The sequence below is a fragment of the Bolinopsis microptera genome, chromosome 12, assembly GCF_026151205.1.
Source record: "Bolinopsis microptera isolate Bmic1 chromosome 12, MBARI_Bmic_1.0, whole genome shotgun sequence".
NCBI lineage: Eukaryota > Metazoa > Ctenophora > Tentaculata > Lobata > Bolinopsidae > Bolinopsis > Bolinopsis microptera.
In genome coordinates, this window is record NC_087083.1 from 7423578 (window position 1) to 7450818 (window position 27241).

Below are 27241 nucleotides of genomic sequence, written 5' to 3' on the forward strand. Positions count from 1 at the left end.
CTTCTAGTGATGATACCAGCTCCTCTAAACCTGCTGACATTGCTCGCAAGGATCAGCCGAAGACATCTGATGACAGTACTTCTAGCAGCTCACCAAGTTCATCTGACGACAAGAAGCCGGCATCAACCAAATCCAAACCAAGCAGCAAGCATTCTTCTAGTGATGATACCAGCTCCTCGAAACCTGCTGACATTGGTCGCAAGGATCAGCCGAAGACATCTGATGACAGTACTTCTAGCAGCTCACCAAGTTCATCTGACGACAAGAAGCCGGCATCAACCAAATCCAAACCAAGCAGCAAGCATTCTTCTAGTGATGATACCAGCTCCTCTAAACCTGCTGACATTGGTCGCAAGGATCAGCCGAAGACATCTAACGACAGTACTTCTAGCAGCTCTACCCTGTTCATCTGACGACAAGAAGCCCGCTTCAACAAAATCCAAATCAAGCAGCAAGAATTCTTCTGGTAAGCTGGATTCGGTCGAAGATGAGAGTTCCAGCTCCCCATCGTCTTCAAGTTTTTCAGCCCAATATCAAAAGCCAGGATCAAAACCGGTTAGCCAAAGTCAAGGTAGCTCGAAAAAGTCTGAATCCGATAAGGAAGTCACTCTTGATTTGTCGTTGTCAAAGAAACCTGAATCGGATTCCAAGGAAGAGGATTCATTTTCAGAACGAGACATAAAAGAAGCAGAAGTGAAGGTTGCCAGATGTCGATCACCGTCCAGATCTAAGTCAATGATATCAGTTCCTCCAAACCTGCTGATATTGGTTGCAAGGATCAGCCGAAGACATCTGATGACAGTACTTCTAGCAGCTCACCCGTTTCATCTGACGACAAGAAGCCCGCTTCAACCAAATCCAAACCAAGCAGCAAGCATTCATCCGGTGATGATACCAGCTCCTCTAAACCTGCTGACATTGGTCGCAAGGATCAGCCGAAGACATCTGACAACAGTACTTCTATTAGCTCATCCAGTTTATCTGACGACAAGAAGCCCACTTCAACCAAATCCAAACCAAGCAGCAACCATTCTTGTGGTAAGCCGGATTCGGTTGAAGATAAGAGTTCCAGCTCCTCATCGTCTTCAAGTGTGTCAGCCCAAGATCAAAAGCCAGGATCAAAATCGGTAAGCCGAAGTCCAGGTAGCTCGAAAAAGTTTGAATCCGATAAGGAAGTCACTCTTGATTTGTCGTTGTCAAAGAAACCTGAATCGGATTCCAAGGAAGATGATTCATCTTCAGAACGAGATATAAAAGAAGAAGAAGTGAAAGTTGACAGATCTCGACCACCTTCAAGATCTAAGTCAGATGATATCAGCTCCTCCAAACCTGCTGACATTGGTCGCAATGATCAGCCGAAGACATCTGACGACAGTACTTCTAGCAGCTCACCAAGTTCAGCTGACGACAAGAAGCCTGCATCAACCAAACCTAAACCCAGCAGCAAGCATTCTTCTAGTGATGATACCAGCTCCTCGAAGCCTGCTGACATTGGTCACAAGAATCAGCCAAAGACATCTGATGACAGTACTTCTAGCAGCTCACCAAGTTCATCTGACGACAAGAAGCCGGCAACAACCAAATCTAAACCAAGCAGCAACCATTCTTTTAGTGATGATACCAGCTCCTCTAACCCTGCTGACATTGGTCGCAAGGATCAGCCGAAGACATCTAACGACAGTACTTCTAACAGTTCACCCAGTTCATCTGACGACAAGAAGCCCGCGTCAACTAAATCAAAACCAAGCAGCAACCATTCTTGTGGTAAGCCGGATTCGGTTGAAGATAAGAGTTCCAGCTCCCCATCGTCTTCAAGTGCGTCAGCCCAAGATCAAAAGCCAGGATCAAAACCGGTAAGCCGAAGTCCAGGTAGCTCGAAAAAATCTGAATCTGATAAGGAAGTCACCCTTGATTTGTCGTTGTCAAAGAAACCTGAATCGGATTCCAAGGAAGATGATTCATCTTCAGAACGAGATATAAAAGAAGCAGAAGTGAAGGTTGACAGATGTCGATCACCATCCAGATCTAAGTCAGATGATATCAGCTCCTCCAAACCTTCTGACATTGATCGCAATGATCAGCCGAAGACATCTGACGACAGTACTTCTAGCAGCTCACCAAGTTCATCTGACGACAAGAAGCCTGCATCAACCAAACCTAAACCCAGCAGCAAGCATTCTTCTAGTGATGATACCAGCTTCTCGAAACCTGCTGACATTGGTCGCAAGGATCAGCCGAAGACATCTGATGACAGTACTTCTAGCAGCTCTCCAAGTTCATCTGACGACAAGAAACCGGCATCAACCAAATCCAAACCAAGCAGCAAGCATTTTTCGAGTATTGATACCAGCTCCTCGAAACCAGCTGACATTGGTCACAAGGATCAGCCAAAGACATCTATTGACAGTACTTCTAGCAGCTCACCAAGTTCATATGACGACAAGAAGCCGGCATCAACCAAATCCAAACCAAGCAGCAACCATTCTTCTAGTGATGATACCAGCTCCTCGAAACCTGCTGACATTGGTCACAAAGATCAGCCAAAGACATCTGTTGACAGTACTTCTAGCAGCTCACCAAGTTCATCTGACGACAAGAAGCTGGCAACAACCAAATCTAAACCAAGCAGCAAGCATTCATCCGGTGATGATACCAGCTCCTCTAAACCTGCTGACATTGGTCGCAAGGATCAGCCGAAGACATCTGATGACAGTACTTCTAGCAGCTCACCCGTTTCATCTGACGACAAGAAGCCCGCTTCAACCAAATCCAAACCAAGCAGCAAGCATTCATCCGGTGATGATACCAGCTCCTCTAAACCTGCTGACATTGGTCGCAAGGATCAGCCGAAGACATCTGACAACAGTACTTCTATTAGCTCATCCAGTTTATCTGACGACAAGAAGCCCACTTCAACCAAATCCAAACCAAGCAGCAACCATTCTTGTGGTAAGCCGGATTCGGTTGAAGATAAGAGTTCCAGCTCCTCATCGTCTTCAAGTGTGTCAGCCCAAGATCAAAAGCCAGGATCAAAATCGGTAAGCCGAAGTCCAGGTAGCTCGAAAAAGTTTGAATCCGATAAGGAAGTCACTCTTGATTTGTCGTTGTCAAAGAAACCTGAATCGGATTCCAAGGAAGATGATTCATCTTCAGAACGAGATATAAAAGAAGAAGAAGTGAAAGTTGACAGATCTCGACCACCTTCAAGATCTAAGTCAGATGATATCAGCTCCTCCAAACCTGCTGACATTGGTCGCAATGATCAGCCGAAGACATCTGACGACAGTACTTCTAGCAGCTCACCAAGTTCAGCTGACGACAAGAAGCCTGCATCAACCAAACCTAAACCCAGCAGCAAGCATTCTTCTAGTGATGATACCAGCTCCTCGAAGCCTGCTGACATTGGTCACAAGAATCAGCCAAAGACATCTGATGACAGTACTTCTAGCAGCTCACCAAGTTCATCTGACGACAAGAAGCCGGCAACAACCAAATCTAAACCAAGCAGCAACCATTCTTTTAGTGATGATACCAGCTCCTCTAACCCTGCTGACATTGGTCGCAAGGATCAGCCGAAGACATCTAACGACAGTACTTCTAACAGTTCACCCAGTTCATCTGACGACAAGAAGCCCGCGTCAACTAAATCAAAACCAAGCAGCAACCATTCTTGTGGTAAGCCGGATTCGGTTGAAGATAAGAGTTCCAGCTCCCCATCGTCTTCAAGTGCGTCAGCCCAAGATCAAAAGCCAGGATCAAAACCGGTAAGCCGAAGTCCAGGTAGCTCGAAAAAATCTGAATCTGATAAGGAAGTCACCCTTGATTTGTCGTTGTCAAAGAAACCTGAATCGGATTCCAAGGAAGATGATTCATCTTCAGAACGAGATATAAAAGAAGCAGAAGTGAAGGTTGACAGATGTCGATCACCATCCAGATCTAAGTCAGATGATATCAGCTCCTCCAAACCTTCTGACATTGATCGCAATGATCAGCCGAAGACATCTGACGACAGTACTTCTAGCAGCTCACCAAGTTCATCTGACGACAAGAAGCCTGCATCAACCAAATCTAAACCAAGCAGCAAGCATTCTTCTAGTGATGATACCAGCTTCTCGAAACCTGCTGACATTGGTCGCAAGGATCAGCCGAAGACATCTGATGACAGTACTTCTAGCAGCTCTCCAAGTTCATCTGACGACAAGAAACCGGCATCAACCAAATCCAAACCAAGCAGCAAGCATTTTTCGAGTATTGATACCAGCTCCTCGAAACCAGCTGACATTGGTCACAAGGATCAGCCAAAGACATCTATTGACAGTACTTCTAGCAGCTCACCAAGTTCATCTGACGACAAGAAGCTGGCAACAACCAAATCTAAACCAAGCAGCAAGCATTCATCCGGTGATGATACCAGCTCCTCTAAACCTGCTGACATTGGTCGCAAGGATCAGCCGAAGATATCTGATGACAGTACTTCTAGCAGCTCACCCATTTCATCTGACGACATGAAGCCCGCTTCAACCAAATCCAAACCAAGCAGCAAGCATTCATCCGGTGATGATACCAGCTCCTATAAACCTGCTGACATTGGTCGCAAGGATCAGCCGAAGACATCTAACGACAGTACTTCTAACAGTTCACCCAGTTCATCTGACGACAAGAAGCCCGCTTCAACAAATCCAAATCAGCAGCAAGATTCTTTGGTAAGCTATCGCGAATTGTCCAGTCCCACTCTATGGTACCAGATCAAAGCGGACAAAACCGTTAACCAAACCAGGAGCTCGAAAAGTCTGAACCTCTGAGCCAAGTCGCAGAGACGATTAGAAGTCATCTCACAGAAGCAAAACCAACTAAACCAGCACACTTCCTAGTAGAACCACTCTCAAACCGACTTGCAAGATCACAAGAATCGAACGTATTCAATCCCCGTTATCTGACGACAGAACCATCACAAACACACGCAACATTCGTGTACCACTCGATGAAACAGCCACCTGCTTGGCCACAAGTAGAGACAAAACCGTAACCAATCCAACAAAAACTATCTAGGAGAACCAGTCCGCAAACCTGAATGGTCCAGACGAAAGTCATTTCAGACCAGTTATAAAAGACGGAAAATAACCAACACAAGATAGTGATGATACCAGCTCTCAAACCGACATGCAGACAGCAGACATCGTCATCTTGCCTCACAGTCACGACCAAGAGCGCATCAACCAACCAACCACAGCAAGCATTGTGATATACCAGCCTTAACCGCTGACATTGTCCAGATCAGCGAAGACACTGACAGTATCACATCACCAATTCCTGACACAGAGCGCTCAACCAAATCAAGCAGCAAGATTCAGTGAGACCAGCTCGAAACTCTGATGCACAGGACACAAAGCACTGAGACGTACTTCAGACACAGTTCATTAACAAGAGCGAAATACAAGCAGCACTCCAGTGATAACAGCTCTCAACCGCAATTGTCAAGGACACAAGCACAACGAATCTACTACCTTCGAACAAGAGCCGCTACAACAAACACACAAGATCTTGGTAATGTCGTCGAATGATCCAGCCCATCGCTTCAATTACCCATACAAGCAGATCAACCTTCACAAGCTGAAAGTCTTCATAAGAACACCTGATTCGTTGTCAAAGAACTGACGGATTCAGAAGTTATTGAGAAAAGAACGATGATCATTCACAGCAGCAACAATCGTCCCCAAACCGCTGAATGGTGCAAGGATCAGCAACATCTGATGACGACTTACGCTCACTTCATGACACAAGCGCTCAACCAATCCAAACCAGCACAGCATCCTGATATACCACCCCACTCTGACATTGGTCAAGACAGCCAGACACTGACATACTTCACCACAGTTTAGACAAGACCACACCATCCAACCAGCCAACTTCTCTAGTGATACACTCTCAACGCGACATGAGGATCAGCCAAACGATGAATACTGCGCCAATCATCTGACACTAGACGAAAAATAAACAGAGCATTCCAGTAGATACATCCTCAACGCTGACATGTCCAAGACACCAAGACTCTGGACATACTCTGAGCCACATCACTGACACAAGAAGCCGCAAACCACAAACCCCAACATTTCTGAGATCACTCTACCGCGACATTGTCACAGATCACAAGACTCTGATGACATACTTTACAGTCACAGTTCTGCGACAAGAACGCACACAATCAACCAAGCAGCAACATTTTAGATGATACAGCTCCTCAACGCTGAATTGTCAAGATCAGCCAAACATCTAAGACAGTACTCTAACAGTTCACCAGTTCACTGACGACAAGAAGCCGCTCAACAAATCAAACCACACAACATTCTTGTAACCGATCGTGAAGAAAGAATTCCAGCCCCCACGCTCAAGGCTCACCCAAACAAACCAGATCAAAACCGGTAAGCCGAAGTCCAGGTAGCTCGAAAAAGTCTGAATCCGATAAAGAAGTCACCCTTGATTTGTCGTTGTCAAAGAAACCTGAATCGGATTCTAAGGAAGATGATTCATCTTCAGAACGAGATATAAAAGAAGCAGAAGTGAAGGTTGACAGATGTCGATCACCATCCAGATCTAAGTCAGATGATATCAGCTCCTCCAAACCTGCTGACATTGATCGCAATGATCAGCCGAAGACATCTGACGACAGTACTTCTAGCAGCTCACCAAATTCATCTGACGACAAGAAGCCTGCATCAACCAAACCTAAACCCAGCAGCAAGCATTCTTCTAGTGATGATACCAGCTTCTCGAAACCTGCTGACATTGGTCGCAAGGATCAGCCGAAGACATCTGATGACAGTACTTCTAGCAGCTCACCAAGTTCATCTGACGACAAGAAACCGGCATCAACCAAATCCAAACCAAGCAGCAAGCATTTTTCGAGTATTGATACCAGCTCCTCGAAACCAGCTGACATTGGTCACAAGGATCAGCCAAAGACATCTATTGACAGTACTTCTAGCAGCTCACCAAGTTCATCTGACGACAAGCAGCCCGTTTCAACCAAATCCAAACCAAGCAGCAAGCATTCATCCGGTGATGATACCAGCTCCTCTAAACCTGCTGACATTGGTCACAAGGATCAGCCAAAGACATCTGTTGACAGTACTTCTAGCAGCTCACCAAGTTCATCTGACGACAAGAAGCTGGCAACAACCAAATCTAAACCAAGCAGCAAGCATTCATCCGGTGATGATACCAGCTCCTCTAAACCTGCTGACATTGGTCGCAAGGATCAGCCGAAGACATCTGATGACAGTACTTCTAGCAGCTCACCCATTTCATCTGACGACATGAAGCCCGCTTCAACCAAATCCAAACCAAGCAGCAAGCATTCATCCGGTGATGATACCAGCTCCTATAAACCTGCTGACATTGGTCGCAAGGATCAGCCGAAGACATCTAACGACAGTACTTCTAACAGTTCACCCAGTTCATCTGACGACAAGAAGCCCGCTTCAACCAAATCCAAATCAAGCAGCAAGAATTCTTCTGGTAAGCTGGATTCGGTCGAAAATAAGAGTTCCAGCTCCCCATCGTCTTTAAGTGCGTTAGCCCAAGATCAAAAGCCAGGATCAAAACCGGTAAGCCGAAGTCCAGGTAGCTCGAAAAAGTCTGAATCTGATAAGGAAGTCACTCTTGATTTGTCGTTGTCAAAGAAACCTGAATCGGATTCCAAGGAAGATGAATCATCCTCAGAACGAGATATAAAAGAAGAAGAAGTGAAAGTTGACAGATCTCGATCACACTCCAGATCTAAGTCAGATGATAACAGCTCCTCCAAACCTGCTGACATTGGTCGCAAGGATCAGTTGAAGACATCTGACGACAGTACTTCTAGCAGCTCATCCATTTCATCTGACGACAAGAAGCTTGCACCAACCAAATCCAAACCAAGCAGCAACCATTCTTGTGGTAAGCCGGATTCGGTTGAAGATAAGAGTTCCAGCTCCCCATCGTCTTCAAGTGCGTCAGCCCAAGATCAAAAGCCAGGATCAAAACCGGTAAGCCGAAGTCCAGGTAGCTCGAAAAAGTTTGAATCTGATAAGGAAGTCACCCTTGATTTGTCGTTGTCAAAGAAACCTGAATCGGATTCCAAGGAAGATGATTCATCTTCAGAACGAGATATAAAAGAAGCAGAAGTGAAGGTTTACAGATGTCGATCACCGTCCAGATCTAAGTCAGATGATATCAGCTCCTCCAAACCTGCTGACATTGGTCGGAATGATCAGCCGAAGACATCTGACAACAGTAATTCTATTAGCTCACCAAGTTCAACTGACGACAAGAAGCCTGCATTAACCAAAACTGAACCCAGCAGCAAGCATTCTTCTAGTGATGATACCAGCTCCTCGAAACCTGCTGACATTGGTCGCAAGGATCAGCCGAAGACATCTGATGACAGTACTTCTAGCAGCTCACCAAGTTCATCTGACGACAAGAAGCCAGCATCAACCAAATCCAAACCAAGCAGCAAGCATTCTTTTAGTGATGATACCAGCTCCTCGAAACCTGCTGACATTGGGCACAAGGATCAGCCGAAGACATCTAACGACAGTACTTCTAACAGTTCACCCTGTTCATCTGACGAGAAGAAGCCTGCATCAACCAAATCCAAACCAAGCAGCAAGCATTCTTCTAGTGATGATACCAGCTCCTCGAAACCTGCTGACATTGGTCACAAGGATCAGCCAAAGACATCTGATGACAGTACTTCTAGCAGCTCACCAAGTTCATCTGACGACAAGAAGCCGGCATCAACCAAATCCAAACCAAGCAGCAAGCATTCTTCTAGTGATGATACCAGCTCCTCGAAACCTGCTGACATTGGTCACAAGGATCAGCCAAAGACATCTGTTGACAGTACTTCTAGCAGCTCACCAAGTTCATCTGACGACAAGAAGCTGGCAACAACCAAATCTAAACCAAGCAGCAAGCATTCATCCGGTGATGATACCAGCTCCTCTAAACCTGCTGACATTGGTCGCAAGGATCAGCCGAAGACATCTGATGACAGTACTTCTAGCAGCTCACCCATTTCATCTGACGACATGAAGCCCGCTTCAACCAAATCCAAACCAAGCAGCAAGCATTCATCCGGTGATGATACCAGCTCCTATAAACCTGCTGACATTGGTCGCAAGGATCAGCCGAAGACATCTAACGACAGTACTTCTAACAGTTCACCCAGTTCATCTGACGACAAGAAGCCCGCTTCAACCAAATCCAAATCAAGCAGCAAGAATTCTTCTGGTAAGCTGGATTCGGTCGAAAATGAGAGTTCCAGCTCCCCATCGTCTTCAAGTGCGTTAGCCCAAGATCAAAAGCCAGGATCAAAACCGGTAAGCCGAAGTCCAGGTAGCTCGAAAAAGTCTGAATCTGATAAGGAAGTCACTCTTGATTTGTCGTTGTCAAAGAAACCTGAATCGGATTCCAAGGAAGATGAATCATCCTCAGAACGAGATATAAAAGAAGAAGAAGTGAAAGTTGACAGATCTCGATCACACTCCAGATCTAAGTCAGATGATAACAGCTCCTCCAAACCTGCTGACATTGGTCGCAAGGATCAGTTGAAGACATCTGACGACAGTACTTCTAGCAGCTCATCCATTTCATCTGACGACAAGAAGCTTGCACCAACCAAATCCAAACCAAGCAGCAACCATTCTTGTGGTAAGCCGGATTCGGTTGAAGATAAGAGTTTCAGCTCCCCATCGTCTTCAAGTGCGTCAGCCCAAGATCAAAAGCCAGGATCAAAACCGGTAAGCCGAAGTCCAGGTAGCTCGAAAAAGTCTGAATCTGATAAGGAAGTCACCCTTGATTTGTCGTTGTCAAAGAAACCTGAATCGGATTCCAAGGAAGATGATTCATCTTCAGAACGAGATATAAAAGAAGCAGAAGTGAAGGTTTACAGATGTCGATCACCGTCCAGATCTAAGTCAGATGATATCAGCTCCTCCAAACCTGCTGACATTGGTCGGAATGATCAGCCGAAGACATCTGACAACAGTAATTCTATTAGCTCACCAAGTTCAACTGACGACAAGAAGCCTGCATTAACCAAACCTGAACCCAGCAGCAAGCATTCTTCTAGTGATGATACCAGCTCCTCGAAACCTGCTGACATTGGTCGCAAGGATCAGCCGAAGACATCTGATGACAGTACTTCTAGCAGCTCACCAAGTTCATCTGACGACAAGAAGCCAGCATCAACCAAATCCAAACCAAGCAGCAAGCATTCTTTTAGTGATGATACCAGCTCCTCGAAACCTGCTGACATTGGTCGCAAGGATCAGCAAAAGACATCTGATGACAGTACTTCTAGCAACTCACTAAGTTCATCTGACGACAAGAAGCCAGCATCAACCAAATCCAAACCAAGCAGCAAGCATTCTTTTTGTGATGATACCAGCTCCTCGAAACCTGCTGACATTGGGCACAAGGATCAGCTGAAGACATCTAACGACAGTACTTCTAACAGTTCACCCTGTTCATCTGACGAGAAGAAGCTGGCATCAACCAAATCCAAACCAAGCAGCAAGCATTCTTCTAGTGATGATACCAGCTCCTCGAAACCTGCTGACATTGGTCACAAGGATCAGCCAAAGACATCTGATGACAGTACTTGTATTAGCTCACCAAGTTCATCTGACGACAAGAAGCCGGCATCAACCAAATCCAAACCAAGCAGCAAGCATTCTTCTAGTGATGATACCAGCTCTTCTAAAACTGCTGACATTGCTTGCAAGGATCAGCCGAAGACATCTGATAAAAGTACTTCTAGCAGCTCACCAAGTTCATATGACGACAAGAAGCCGGCATCAACCAAATCCAAACCAACCAGCAAGCATTCTTCTAGTGATGATACCAGCTCCGCAAAACCTGCTGACATAGGTCGCAAGGATCAGCCGAAGACATCTGATGACAGTACTTGTATTAGCTCACCAAGTTCATATGACGACAAGAAGCCGGCATCAACCAAATCCAAACCAAGCAGCAAGCATTCTTCTAGTGATGATACCAGCTCTTCTAAAACTGCTGACATTGCTTGCAAGGATCAGCCGAAGACATCTGATAAAAGTACTTCTAGCAGCTCACCAAGTTCATATGACGACAAGAAGCCGGCATCAACCAAATCTAAACCAAGCAGCAAGCATTCTTCTAGTGATGATACCAGCTCCTCTAAACCTGCTGACATTGGTCACAAGGATCAGCCAAAGACATCTGATGGCAGTACTTCTAGCAGCTCACCAAGTTCATCTGACGACAAGAAGCCGACAACAACCAAATCTAAACCAAGCAGCAAGCATTCTTCTAGTGATGATACCAGCTCCTCTAAACCTGCTGACATTGCTCGCAAGGATCAGCCGAAGACATCTGATGACAGTACTTCTAGCAGCTCACCAAGTTCATCTGACGACAAGAAGCCTGCATCAACCAAATCAAAACCAAGCAGCAAGCATTCTTCTAGTGATGATACCAGCTCCTCGAAACCTGCTGACATTGGTCACAAGGATCAGCCGAAGACATCTGATGACAGTACTTCTAGCAGCTCACCAAGTTCATCTGACGACAAGAAGCCGGCAACAACCAAATCTAAACCAAGCAGCAAGCATTCTTCTAGTGATGATACCAGCTCCTCGAAACCTGCTGACATTGCTCGCAAGGATCTGCCGAAGACATCTGATGACAGTACTTCTAGCAGCTCACCAAGTTCATCTGACGACAAGAAGCCGGCAAAAACCAAATCAAAACCAAGCAGCAAGCATTCTTCTAGTGATGATACCAGCTCCTCGAAACCTGCTGACATTGCTCGCAAGGATCTGCCGAAGACATCTGATGACAGTACTTCTAGCAGCTCACCAAGTTCATCTGACGACAAGAAGCCGGCAACAACCAAATCAAAACCAAGAAGCAAGCATTCTTCTAGTGATGATACCAGCTACTCTAAACCTGCTGACATTGCTCGCAAGGATCAGCCGAAGACATCTAACGACAGTACTTTTAACAGTTCACCCTGTTCATCTGACGACAAGAAGCCCGCTTCAACAAAATCCAAATCAAGCAGCAAGAATTCTTCTGGTAAGCTGGATTCGGTCGAAGATGAGAGTTCCAGCTCCCCATCGTCTTCAAGTGTGTTAGCCCAATATCGAAAGCCAGGATCAAAACCGGTTAGCCAAAGTCCAGGTAGCTCGAAAAAGTCTGAATCTGATAAGGAAGTCACCCTTGATTTGTCGTTGTCAAAGAAACCTGAATCGGATTCCAAGGAAGATGATTCATCTTCAGAACGAGATATAAAAAAAGCAGAAGTGAAGGTTGACAGATGTCGATCACCCTCCAGATCTAAGTCAGATGATATCAGCTCCTCCAAACCTGCTGACATTGGTCGCAATGATCAGCCGAAGACATCTGATGACAGTACTTCTAGCAGCTCACCAAGTTCATATGACGACAAGAAGCCTGCATCAACCAAACCTAAACCCAGCAGCAAGCATTCTTCTAGTGATGATACCAGCTCCTCAAAACCTGCTGACATTGGTCGCAAGGGTCAGCCGAAGACATCTGATGACAGTACTTCTAGCAGCTCACCAAGTTCATCTGACAACAAGAAGCCCACTTCAACCAAATCCAAACCAAGCAGCAACCATTCTTGTGGTAAGCCGGATTCGGTTGAAGATAAGAGTTCCAGGTCCCCATCGTCTTCAAGTGCGTCAGCCCAAGATCAAAAGCCAGAATCAAAACCGGTAAGCCGAAGTCCAGGTAGCTCGAAAAAGTCTGAATCTGATAAGGAAGTCACCCTTGATTTGTCGTTGTCAAAGAAACCTGAATCGGATTCCAAGGAAGATGATTCATCTTCAGAACGAGATATAAAAGAAGCAGAAGTGAAGGTTGACAGATGTCGATCACCGTCCAGATCTAAGTCAGATGATATCAGCTCCTCCAAACCTGCTGGCATTGGTCGCAATGATCAGCCGAAGACATCTGATGACAGTACTTCTAGCAGCTCACCAAGTTCATATGACGACAAGAAGCCTGCATCAACCAAACCTAAACCCAGCAGCAAGCATTCTTCTAGTGATGATACCAGCTCCTCAAAACCTGCTGACATTGGTCGCAAGGGTCAGCCGAAGACATCTGATGACAGTACTTCTAGCAGCTCACCAAGTTCATCTGACAACAAGAAGCCCACTTCAACCAAATCCAAACCAAGCAGCAACCATTCTTGTGGTAAGCCGGATTCGGTTGAAGATAAGAGTTCCAGGTCCCCATCGTCTTCAAGTGCGTCAGCCCAAGATCAAAAGCCAGAATCAAAACCGGTAAGCCGAAGTCCAGGTAGCTCGAAAAAGTCTGAATCTGATAAGGAAGTCACCCTTGATTTGTCGTTGTCAAAGAAACCTGAATCGGATTCCAAGGAAGATGATTCATCTTCAGAACGAGATATAAAAGAAGCAGAAGTGAAGGTTGACAGATGTCGATCACCGTCCAGATCTAAGTCAGATGATATCAGCTCCTCCAAACCTGCTGACATTGGTCGCAAGGATCAGCCGAAGACATCTGATGACAGTACTTCTAGCAGCTCACCAAGTTCATCTGACGACAAGAAGCCGGCATCAACCAAATCTAAACCAAGCAGCAAGCATTCTTCTAATGATGATACCAGCTCCTCGAAACCTGCTGACATTGGTCACAAGGATCAGCCAAAGACATCTGATGACAGTACTTCTAGCAGCTCACCAAGTTCATCTGATGACAAGAAGCCGGCATCAACCAAATCTAAACCAAGCAGCAAGCATTCTTCTAGTGATGATACCAGCTCCTCGAAACCTGCTGACATTGGTCACAAGGATCAGCCAAAGACATCTGATGACAGTACTTCTAGCAGCTCACCAAGTTCATCTGACAACAAGAAGCCCACTTCAACCAAATCCAAACCAAGCAGCAACCATTCTTGTGGTAAGCCGGATTCGGTTGAAGATAAGAGTTCCAGGTCCCCATCGTCTTCAAGTGCGTCAGCCCAAGATCAAAAGCCAGAATCAAAACCGGTAAGCCGAAGTCCAGGTAGCTCGAAAAAGTCTGAATCTGATAAGGAAGTCACCCTTGATTTGTCGTTGTCAAAGAAACCTGAATCGGATTCCAAGGAAGATGATTCATCTTCAGAACGAGATATAAAAGAAGCAGAAGTGAAGGTTGACAGATGTCGATCACCGTCCAGATCTAAGTCAGATGATATCAGCTCCTCCAAACCTGCTGACATTGGTCGCAAGGATCAGCCGAAGACATCTGATGACAGTACTTCTAGCAGCTCACCAAGTTCATCTGACGACAAGAAGCCGGCATCAACCAAATCCAAACCAAGCAGCAAGCATTCTTCTAGTGATGATACCAGCTACTCTAAACCTGCTGACATTGGTCACAAGGATCAGCCAAAGACATCTGATGACAGTACTTCTAGCAGCTCACCAAGTTCATCTGACGACAAGAAGCCTGCATCAACCAAATCCAAACCAAGCAGCAAGCATTCTTCTAGTGATGATACCAGCTCCTCGAAACCAGCTGACATTGGTCACAAGGATCAGCCAAAGACATCTGATGACAGTACTTCTAGCAGCTCACCAAGTTCATCTGACGACAAGAAGCCGGCATCAACCAAACCTAAACCCAGCAGCAAGCATTCTTCTAGTGATGATACCAGCTCCTCGAAGCCTGCTGACATTGCTTACAAGGATCAGCCGAAGACATCTGATGACAGTACTTCTAGCAGCTCACCAAGTTCATCTGACGACAAGAAGCCGGCATCAACCAAATCCAAACCAAGCAGCAAGCATTCTTCTAGTGATGATACCAGCTCCTCTAAACCTGCTGACATTGGTCACAAGGATCAGCCGAAGACATCTGATGACAGTACTTCTAGCAGCTCACTAAGTTCATCTGACAACAAGAAGCCGGCAAAAACCAAATCTAAACCAAGCAGCAAGCATTCTTCTAGTGATGATACCAGCTACTCTAAACCTGCTGACATTGGTCGCAAGGATCAGACGAAGACATCTAACGACAGTACTTCTAACAGTTTACCCTGTTCATCTGACGACAAGAAGCCCGCTTCAACAAAATCCAAATCAAGCAGCAAGAATTCTTCTGGTAAGCTGGATTCGGTCGAAGATGAGAGTTCCAGCTCCCCATCGTCTTCAAGTTTGTCAGCCCAATATCAAAAGCCAGGATCAAAACCGGTTAGCCAAAGTCAAGGTAGCTCGAAAAAGTCTGAATCCGATAAGGAAGTCACTCTTGATTTGTCGTTGTCAAAGAAACCTGAATCGGATTCCAAGGAAGAGGATTCATTTTCAGAACGAGATATAAAAGAAGCAGAAGTGAAGGTTGCCAGATGTCGATCACCGTCCAGATCTAAGTCAAATGATATCAGTTCCTCCAAACCTGCTGATATTGGTTGCAAGGATCAGCCGAAGACATCTGATGACAGTACTTCTAGCAGCTCACCCGTTTCATCTGACGACAAGAAGCCCGCTTCAACCTTATCCAAACCAAGCAGCAAGCATTCATCCGGTGATGATACCAGCTCCTCTAAACCTGCTGACATTGGTCGCAAGGATCAGCCGAAAACATCTGATGACAGTATTTCTAGCAGCTCAACAAGTTCATCTGACGACAAGAAGCCTGCATCAACCAAACCTAAACCCAGCAGCAAGCATTTTTCTAATGATGATACCAGCTCCTCGAAACCTGCTGACATTTGTCGCAAGGATCAGCCGAAGACATCTGATGACAGTACTTCTAGCAGCTCACCAAGTTCATCTGACGACAAGAAGCCCGCTTCAACCAAATACAAATCAAGCAGCAAGAATTCTTCTAGTGATGATACCAGCTCCTCGAAGCCTGCTGACATTGGTCACAAGAATCAGCCAAAGACATCTGATGACAGTACTTCTAGCAGCTCACCAAGTTCAGCTGACGACAAGAAGCCGGCAACAACCAAATCTAAACCAAGCAGCAACCATTCTTTTAGTGATGATACCAGCTCCTCGAAGCCTGCTGACATTGGTCACAAGGATCAGCCGAAGACATCTGATGACAGTACTTCTAGCAGCTCACCAAGTTCATCTGACGACAAGAAGCCTGCAACAACCAAATCTAAACCAAGCAGCAACCATTCTTTTAGTGATGATACCAGCTCCTCTAAACCTGCTGACATTGGTCGCAAGGATCAGCCGAAGACATCTAACGACAGTACTTCTAACAGTTCACCCAGTTCATCTGACGACAAGAAGCCCGCGTCAATTAAATCAAAACCAAGCAGCAACCATTCTTGTGGTAAGCCGGATTCGGTTGAAGATAAGAGTTCCAGCTCCCCATCGTCTTCAAGTGCGTCAGCCCAAGATCAAAAGCCAGGATCAAAACCGGTAAGCCGAAGTCCAGGTAGCTCGAAAAAGTCTGAATCTGATAAGGAAGTCACCCTTGATTTGTCGTTGTCAAAGAAACCTGAATCGGATTCCAAGGAAGATGATTCATCTTCAGAACGAGATATAAAAGAAGCAGAAGTGAAGGTTGACAGATGTCGATCACCGTCCAGATCTAAGTCAGATGATATCAGCTCCTCCAAACCTGCTGACATTGGTCGCAATGATCAGCCGAAGACATCTGACGACAGTACTTCTAGCAGCTCACCAAGTTCATCTGACGACAAGAAGCCTGCATCAACCAAACCTAAACCCAGCAGCAAGCATTCTTCTAGTGATGATACCAGCTCCTCGAAGCCTGCTGACATTGGTCACAAGGATCAGCCAAAGACATCTGATGACAGTACTTCTAGCAGCTCACCAATTTCATCTGACGACAAGAAGCCGGTAACAACCAAATCTAAACCAAGCAGCAAGCATTATTCTAGTGATGATACCAGCTCCTCTAAACCTGCTGACATTGGTCGCAAGGATCAGCCGAAGACATCTAACGACAGTACTTCTAACAGTTCACCCAGTTCATCTGACAACAAGAAGCCCGCTTCAACCAAATCCAAATCAAGCAGCAAGAATTCATCTGGTAAGCTGGATTCGGTCGAAGATGAGAGTTCCAGCTCCCCATCGTCTTCAAGTGCGTTAGCCCAAGATCAAAAGCCAGGATCAAAACCGGTAAGCCGAAGTCCAGGTAGCTCGAAAAAGTCTGAATCCGATAAGGAAGTCACTTTTGATTTGTCGTTGTCAAAGAAACCTGAATCGGATTCCAAGGAAGAGGATTCATTTTCAGAACGAGACATAAAAGAAGCAGAAGTGAAGGTTGCCAGATCTCGATCACCGTCCAGATCTAAGTCAAATGATATCAGCTCCTCCAAACCTGCTGATATTGGTCGCAAGGATCAACCGAAGACATCTGATGACAGTACTTCTAGCAGCTCACCCGTTTCATCTGACGACAAGAAGCCCGCTTCAACCAAATCCAAACCAAGCAGCAAGCATTCATCCGGTGATGATACCAGCTCCTCTAAACCTGCTGACATTGGTCGCAAGGATCAGCCGAAGACATCTGACAACAGTACTTCTATTAGCTCATCCAGTTTATCTGACGACAAGAAGCCCACTTCAACCAAATCCAAACCAAGCAGCAACCATTCTTGTGGTAAGCCGGATTCGGTTGAAGATAAGAGTTCCAGCTCCTCATCGTCTTCAAGTGCGTCAGCCCAAGATCAAAAGCCAGGATCAAAACCGGTAAGCCGAAGTCCAGGTAGCTCGAAAAAGTCTGAATCCGATAAGGAAGTCACTTTTGATTTGTCGTTGTCAAAGAAACCTGAATCGGATTCCAAGGAAGAGGATTCATTTTCAGAACGAGACATAAAAGAAGCAGAAGTGAAGGTTGCCAGATCTCGATCACCGTCCAGATCTAAGTCAAATGATATCAGCTCCTCCAAACCTGCTGATATTGGTCGCAAGGATCAACCGAAGACATCTGATGACAGTACTTCTAGCAGCTCACCCGTTTCATCTGACGACAAGAAGCCCGCTTCAACCAAATCCAAACCAAGCAGCAAGCATTCATCCGGTGATGATACCAGCTCCTCTAAACCTGCTGACATTGGTCGCAAGGATCAGCCGAAGACATCTGACAACAGTACTTCTATTAGCTCATCCAGTTTATCTGACGACAAGAAGCCCACTTCAACCAAACCCAGCAGCAACCATTCTTGTGGTAAGCCGGATTCGTTTGAAGATAAGAGTTCCAGCTCCCCATCGTCTTCAAGTGCGTCAGCCCAAGATCAAAAGCCAGGATCAAAACCGGTAAGCCGAAGTCCAGCTAGCTCGAAAAAGTCTGAATCTGATAAGGAAGTCACCTTTGATTTGTCGTTGTCAAAGAAACCTGAATCGGATTCCAAGGAAGATGATTCATCTTCAAAACGAGATATAAAAGAAGCAGAAGTGAAGGTTGACAGATGTCGATCACCGTCCAGATCTAAGTCAGATGATATCAGCTCCTTCAAACCTGCTGACATTGGTCGGAATGATCAGCCGAAGACATCTGACAACAGTAATTCTATTAGCTCACCAAGTTCATCTGACGACAAGAAGCCTGCATTAACCAAACCTGAACCCAGCAGCAAGCATTCTTCTAGTGATGATACCAGCTCCTCGAAACCTGCTGACATTGGTCGCAAGGATCAGCCGAAGACATCTGATGACAGTACTTCTAGCAGCTCACCAAGTTCATCTGACGAAAAGAAGCCAGCATCAACCAAATCCAAACCAAGCAGCAAGCATTCTTCTAGTGATGATACCAGCTCCTCGAAACCTGCTGACATTGGTCACAAGGATCAGCCAAAGACATCTGATGACAGTACTTCTAGCAGCTCACCCAGTTCATCTGACGACAAGAAGCCCGCTTCAACCAAATCCAAATCAAGCAGCAAGAATTCTTCTGGTAAGCTGGATTCGGTCGAAAATAAGAGTTCCAGCTCCCCATCGTGTTCAAGTGCGTTAGCCCAAGATCAAAAGCCAGGATCAAAACCGGTAAGCCGAAGTCCAGGTAGCTCGAAAAAGTCTGAATCCGATAAGGAAGTCACTCTTGATTTGTCGTTGTCAAAGAAACCTGAATCGGATTCCAAGGAAGATGAATCATCCTCAGAACGAGATATAAAAGAAGAGGAAGTGAAAGTTGACAGATCTCGATCACCCTCCAGATCTAAGTCAGATGATAACAGCTCCTCCAAACCTGCTGACATTGGTCGCAAGGATCAGTTGAAGACATCTGACGACAGTACTTCTAGCAGCTCATCCATTTCATCTGACGACAAGAAGCTTGCACCAACCAAATCCAAACCAAGCAGCAACCATTCTTGTGGTAAGCCGGATTCGTTTGAAGATAAGAGTTCCAGCTCCCCATCGTCTTCAAGTGCGTCAGCCCAAGATCAAAAGCCAGGATCAAAACCGGTAAGCCGAAGTCCAGCTAGCTCGAAAAAGTCTGAATCTGATAAGGAAGTCACCTTTGATTTGTCGTTGTCAAAGAAACCTGAATCGGATTCCAAGGAAGATGATTCATCTTCAAAACGAGATATAAAAGAAGCAGAAGTGAAGGTTGACAGATGTCGATCACCGTCCAGATCTAAGTCAGATGATATCAGCTCCTTCAAACCTGCTGACATTGGTCGGAATGATCAGCCGAAGACATCTGACAACAGTAATTCTATTAGCTCACCAAGTTCATCTGACGACAAGAAGCCTGCATTAACCAAACCTGAACCCAGCAGCAAGCATTCTTCTAGTGATGATACCAGCTCCTCGAAACCTGCTGACATTGGTCGCAAGGATCAGCCGAAGACATCTGATGACAGTACTTCTAGCAGCTCACCAAGTTCATCTGACGACAAGAAGCCAGCATCAACCAAATCCAAACCAAGCAGCAAGCATTCATCCGGTGATGATACCAGCTCCTTTAAACCTGCTGACATTGGTCGCAAGGATCAGCCGAAGACATCTAACGACAGTACTTCTAACAGTTCACCCTGTTCATCTGACGAGAAGAAGCTGGCATCAACCAAATCCAAACCAAGCAGCAAGCATTCTTCTAGTGATGATACCAGCTCCGCAAAACCTGCTGACATTGGTCACAAGGATCAGCCGAAGACATCTGATGACAGTACTTGTAGCAGCTCACCAAGTTCATCTGACGACAAGAAGCCGGCATCAACCAAATCCAAACCAAGCAGCAAGCATTCTTCTAGTGATGATACCAGCTCCGCAAAACCTGCTGACATTGGTCGCAAGGATCAGCCGAAGACATCTGATGACAGTACTTGTAGCAGCTCACCAAGTTCATCTGACGACAAGAAGCCGGCATCAACCAAATCCAAACCAAGCAGCAAGCATTATTCTAGTGATGATACCAGCTCCGCAAAACCTGCTGACATAGGTCGCAAGGATCAGCCGAAGACATCTGATGACAGTACTTCTAGCAGCTCACCAAGTTCATCTGACGACAAGAAGCCGGCATCAACCAAATCCAAACCAAGCAGCAAGCATTCTTCTAGTGATGATACCAGCTCCTCTAAACCTGCTGACATTGCTTACAAGGATCAGCCGAAGACATCTGATGACAGTACTTCTAGCAGCTCACCAAGTTCAGCTGACGACAAGAAGCCGGCATCAACCAAATCCAAACCAAGCAGCAAGCATTCTTCTGGTAAGCCGGATTCGGAATATCTGGATCCGGATACTTCCTTCATTGACATATCACTGGAAAGCGACAGCTCCATTTTTATTGCTGGATCACGGTCTACGCAATCCCTTGTCAAAATAGATTTTGACAAATATGATACCGAAGATCAACTCGAAATCAATATTGCTCAGATCAACGTTTTAATATCTGATTACGGTCCGATACTGACAAACCTCACCACCGACATTAATGATGGTGTGATCCTTTCAATCCTGGTGAATATTCACATACCCCAGTTTCTTAACGCAGTCTCTGATCTTCCTCCAGAAGAGAAAATATCAGCAAGTCTAATAGCTTCTGAGAAATTCCTTCCAATATCAGGTCTGGGATTGACTTTTGAGGACTTCACTTCAGACCACGATCTCACTGTTCTGATTCCATTCTTTGTACAATTTATCGATGACAGTTTCATGGATCATGTTGTTGATGTTCCCCTTGATGTACTGGTGACATTATTGAGGTTCACTCCTTATCCTGATGGAGCTGACAACTTGAGCAGTACTTGTTCTCCCTTATTAGACCAAAGAATTCCAAACCGTTTTAATAACGGAACTCCAGATGTAAATGAAATTAAAGGAAATCATCCCGAAGACAAGGATGGAAAGATGTGGCGTCCTTTATTGATAGAAGAGGACATTCCACCAGAACTAGAAAATAAACCGTGCATATTTTTAGAGATTTACGAGACTGTCATTCCAAATCGAGCACAGAACTCCACCGCGGAGGAAGCAAGTACAGATGTGTCCGATTTCAGTGAGAGTTTTAGCGCTCCCATGTTGACGGAGCAAGAAGTTCTGGAGGTGGAGCAGTGTGTTGTTATAGAAGTTCCTCGACATTTGGTCGGTGACTTGAGTGTGAAGAATGTTGCTACTGAAGAAGAGCCTGAAACTTGGTAAGTTTCATTTTTGCTGAAATTTTGCTTGTTTAATTTGCTGCATAAAGAATCATTTTATAAAAATGTATTTTAAATTTGCTTTGATTGTGTTGCTACGTATCGCTGATTAATGTGAACATAATTCTCGAATTTTGATACTGATTTTACTCTGAAATCAAGCTTATCTGCATTTTTTCAGGAAATGGCTATATTTTCAGAGCTGCTGTACTTTGGAGATCTGTGCTGTGCCTTTATCGTCAATGTTTTCGCTTTTCATAATGTGCTATTGTCTTTCACCTCAATGTCATTCACAATCATATTATGTTAGCCATCATATTACAATTATCATGTCACAAACGTGATAAAATTAAAAGGTTTATAGAAATAGGTTCATAATAAAGATCATATTAAGATTACTGCCAATTATTTGACCCGGTTAATCCAGAAATATCTTAACTCTTCCCATTTTGTGTAGAACGGAAAATGCAGAGAGAGATTTCCGGGCGGCAGAGCGGAACAAGCTCACTCCCACAGTAACTACACTGAAAAGAACCAGGTACTACACAACCAAACACAATGGAATCTGTGTCACCACCGAAGTCAAGGAGTACACCAAGAAAACAACGTATGTGTACCCGGAAGGAACAAAACCCCCAGAGCTGGATAACATCTCACTGAAAAGCAATTGCGTCCAAGAAAAGAGTAAGGTTTCTAAGAAGTTTACTCCGATTGGTAACGATGAATTGGAGGCTCTGATCGACTCCAACGATCCCTTTGATCTGTCGAGACTGGACACGGATTCTCACACTCATATCTACAATCTAGATGATGATAAACGCAGCGATGCAAGCTCTTTTACCTCAAAAGATTTCAACATCACCTCCTCGGGAGACAAATCAGAGAAATCGGAGAAGATAGAAATGGAAACAAGTTTGAACCACCCAGCTGTTTCAGATAAACTACCTTCAGAAAACATTAAGTTTACCAAGTCTGATAGAGAGTCACCAGGTCCAGAGACGTGCAAGTTAAACCGACTGTCATATAACCAGGCGCTTAAGGATGAAGTAGTGCAATCTGACAAAAGTTCCACATCTTCTTCTTCATCCTCTTCTTCATCCTCTACAGATGCTAAATCAGCTACTTTTAATGACACATCAGAAGGTAAATCTGATGGTAGTTACAAGAGTTCCATTGTGGGAAAGAAAGGATCATTCTTCCCGAATATCTTCAATAACATTTGTAAAGGACCTGATACAAAGAGTGTTGATATGCAGGACGAACCAGAATCTCTGCCAACTGATAATACCAGCTGTGTAGGAGTGACAGTCGACAGCTCTTCAAAGCCAAGTATTCGAGTAAGCAAAGACTCTATAACTATCCCCTCAAAAAAGAGCAGCAAATCCAGTTTGGAAAAGAAGAGCAAACCCTCAAAGATGCCAATGTGTCCTCCATTTGGCAAGAAATATCCTCCAACTTCACCAGTTTCAGATCGAGCACCTTCACTGTCACCCCCCTCGAAACCACCGAGATCACCTCAAGTTATTCACATACCTCTGACAGATCCTGAAAGTGAGAAAGAAGATCCATTATATGATGTACCTCTGGAGACTGTACCTGTGGAGACTGTACATGTGGAGTCTGTAGCTGATGTAGAGTCTGCTCCGGTTAGTGATTCCGTTCCAGTGTGTCAGGTTGAGCCAACTTACGCAGAAATTCCGTCAATTGTTGATGATGTAGTGGAACAAGTGGAAGCAACTCCTGAAATTGAAATTGACCATGATCTCAAATTATCTTCACCATTGACAGAAAAGTCCGAATCAGGCAGAGAAGCAGAAACTCATTCAAAGAAAACAACATCCAAGGAGTCACCAAAATCATCATTGAAACTCGAAACTTCGATTAGAATACCATCATTAATAGACACCGATTCATCCCTTAAAAGCCCTCGAAAATCCTCCTCAAAAGATAAAGAAAAGAAAACATCTCATGTTCTGAAAACGCCACTTGAAATACACCCCAAGGCAGTCCGAGTCCACGGTGATAAAAAGAAACGACCCTTCAGTCTCTGCGGGTTGGGGAAACCGGATATCTCTGAAGAAGAACCAAAACCTAAAAGTGGACGACCAACATCATGCTTTGGAGGACAACCGTCACTTGAAATGTCTTCCTCAGATTCTGATGACAAGGACGATACTTTGAAACATGGTCAGTCCATAAGCTCGATCGAGTCATTTGTAATATCCTCCTCACTGGTGAGACCCATTAAAAACCCTTCACTAAAACCAAGACATCTTAAAGTCGGACTAAACCCCGACGGATCCTTAATGATAGATGATAGCGGCTGTCTTCTTGACCCTGACGGCCATCCCCTAGTTTACCTCGGTCCAGATGGTTCCGAGAAACCCAACTTCCATCCCGCTTTAGGCCCAGTTGTTGGACCGGATGGGGCGGTTTACAGTCCAAACGGCAAGCCTATGCTCAATCCTGATGGAAAGCCTATAATCCTGAGTCTGAAGCCTTCACAACCGGCACCACTTGTCCCAGTCCCTCCAGATGACAATGGGAATCTGCTAGGACCTGACGGGGAACTGCTAATTGGACCTGACGGTGAACCCATCAAGTGCCTGGTGGATGTGTGCATACCTTATATTGACCCAGCTGGTATTCTCCATGGGCCGGATAAAGAGCCCATAAGGGACCCTGAAAAAGGGGAACCCATCCGAATAAAACTGAACCCTGATGGAAGCATTCCCCTGGACGAGAATGGGAATATTCTAGATGAGGACGGTAAAATTGTGAGGCCCTCCAACCCCATAAAACCAGGGAAAGATCCATTAAGTGTTGTGGTTATAGCTCCTGATGGAGGTGTGATCGGACCAGATGGGAAGCCTGTAAGGAATAATGAAGGAGAACCTGTCAAGACGTTGTGTCCATGTGGGGATACACCTCTCCAAGTAAATGATATAGGTGAGCTACTGGACGCGGACGGACTCCCTATAACAGTTGAGGAGATACCTGTTACTCCTCTAGTGACCTATATTTTACCAGAAATAGAACCAGATGGGAGTGTGCTGGACCCCGAGTCGGGTCTCCCAGTTATCACCCCGGAGGGGGTCCCCGTTCTTGTGGGACTCAGACCAGATCCTAACTTTGTACCAGTAGATATGTGCCCCAGTGGTCCAAATGAGGAGGGTATGTTGGTGGATGATGAAGGGATCCTTTTATTGGGACCAGACGGTAATCCTGTAAAGTGTCCTTCAGTTAGGATTGGTTGTCCATACATCTCAGATGATGGAACTATGCATGGTCCTGATAAGTTACCACTCCTTAATCCAGAGACTGGGAAACCCATCAAGATAAAACTCAATCCTGATGGGAGTCTCCCGGTGAACGATGATAAAAATATGCTAGATGAGAATGGAGATGTGATTCCTGGATTGAAACTAGGTGAAACACCTTTGGGAGACGTTATCATAGCTCCTGATGGATTAGTGCTCGGACCGGACGGGAAACCATTGCTTGATAGCGAAGGAGAACCCAGAACAGTACACCACCCAGACACTGGCATACCCCTCACTGTTAACGAGGACGGAGACTTGCTCGACACAAAAGAAAACCCAATTCCACTTCCTGGATCCGAAAAACCCGTTAAACCGATTTTACACAACTTTTCCTGTCCTCACGTGAGACCTGATGGTTCCGTGTACGATTTCGGAAAACCGATAATCACGTACGATATCCCAGAGGAGAAGCTTAAACCCATACTCCCTCAGAAAGCACTCCCACTGGGAACTGAGGTTGGCCAAGCTCTGCAGCGAGCAGTGGATCTGAGTTCTGAGGAGTCTTGCTGCCACTCTTCCGCCCCTGTCCCACCTCCGCGAGTAAAGAAGAGTAGATCATTGTTAGGTTGGAACCCGTGTACAAGGGGTGAACCAGAAGCGCAGGTAGACGATGCTGGAGTGGTGTCCTCTGCTGTCTGCTCTGAGACCCGCACCTCCAGCAACACCTCCAGTAACACCACCACTGTGCCGACCAGTAAACCTGCTCTACTAGGGGGACTGCTCAATAAGATCCGGGGCAGGAAGAAGGAGAGGACCACACCCCAACTGAAGAGATCAACCTCCGTCCCTACATCCCTCTACTCCAGCACTGAGTCCCTGATAGTGGTCACCTACAGGATCCGTAAGAAGCGAGGTCAAAGTGCTCCTCCTCAAGCGAAGAAGAGACGCCCCACTTTGGTGACTATTGACTGTAACTATGGTGACGCCCCTACCTACTTGTCACCAATGTATGTGGCAGACATTGTAGGAACCTTCAACTCAGAAGAGACAACCCCAGCACCCGAAGTAGTCGGTTACCATGACAACATCCTGGATAAGATCCGTCAGTTTAAAGACACCCCACCTACCACCGGTGCTAAAGAGAACCAGTCCCACGTCTTCACGTCCTGTCACTGCAGCTCCGCAACTACTCGCAGCTCCGTGGGTATCGGCACGGGGTGTGATGTAATCCAGCACGAACAGTTTCAGTACATTCCTAACCTGGTGGATCTGGAGTGAGTACCCCTGAAATTCCACCTAAAATTCCTTAAATCATTACTTTAATCGATACAACACTCAAGTAGTTGTTGAAAGCCGGCCTCACCTGCATTTTAATAGTGCTGCAATCTGCTCGCTAACTCTTAAATGTCCCTCCCCTCTACGGCTTCTACCTGCCAATAATAAGCCTCGCCATTATATTAACTACTCATTCTTTCTATCTGAAACCCAAATAAGTGTCATGTGTCATGTGCTGTCGGGTTCCTAATTGTTGCAGAGTTACTGTGCTGCGTTTCTATTCTCTCTCAGAATCTTATAATACAAATGTTAACGAGCTGCAGCTGTTTTACAAAAGATTGAAATTCTTATTTTTACAATGGCACAAATGTGGTTTACCATGGTAACCATGGTAACCATGTTTGTTAGCTGGAAAATAATTAATGTTGGTTACGCTGGTAACAGCGTGTGTTACTATGGTAACAGCGTGTGTTACTATGGTAACAGCGTGTGTTACTATGGTAACAGCGTGTGTTACTATGGTAACAGCGTGTGTTACTATGGTAACAACGTGTGTTACTATGGTAACAGCGTGTGTTACTATGGTAACAGCGTGTGTTACTATGGTAACAGCGTGTGAGCCTGCGTAGCCATGGAAACCTACGCGTGTGTTACTATGTCAATTGTCGACGTACCTTGCCAAGGTAACACTAACAGTTACCATGGTGACAATATGCATTACTATGGCAACAACGTGCGTGTAAGCCAGACCCCACCCCTAGTAACACAACATCCACGTTTCAGGTACATGCGCGAGATGGGCACACAAACAGACATGATAGAAGAGACGTGCGTTACCACGGACAACTGCACGTGCGAGCTGTGCACCGCACTGACGGCGCACCTGGAAGAGCTGGCACTGAGCATGGGTATCGGAAGTGAGGTTGTGCACTTGTTTGTGCACGTGTGTCAGACTTGTCCTCTTCTTGCGGAGGAGAGCAGGGACCAGTAGAGTGCACTGTCTCCCCGGTTGCAGGGGGTCCTGTGTTCTGCCTCGCTAGTGAGATAGTGGCTTGAGTAGACACGATCCTTTTTCTCGAAG

General features: G+C 45.5%; 2 protein-coding genes across 2 annotated transcripts; both read left to right on the forward strand.

Moving 5' to 3' along the window:
- The first annotated feature begins 487 nt into the window (after nt 1-487).
- On the forward strand, nt 488-5354 carry LOC134823861 (nucleolar protein dao-5-like). Its single transcript, XM_063835458.1, has 3 exons — nt 488-555; nt 746-4703; nt 5274-5354. Exons 1-3 carry the CDS (start codon nt 488-490, stop codon nt 5352-5354), a joined length of 4107 nt encoding a protein of 1368 aa, XP_063691528.1.
- A 330-nt stretch (nt 5355-5684) lies between these two features.
- Nucleotides 5685-27151, forward strand: LOC134823862 (mucin-12-like). Its single transcript, XM_063835459.1, has 6 exons — nt 5685-5873; nt 6495-21622; nt 22161-25251; nt 25349-25425; nt 25605-26159; nt 26944-27151. Exons 1-6 carry the CDS (start codon nt 5685-5687, stop codon nt 27149-27151), a joined length of 19248 nt encoding a protein of 6415 aa, XP_063691529.1.
- Nucleotides 27152-27241: the final 90 nt, after the last annotated feature.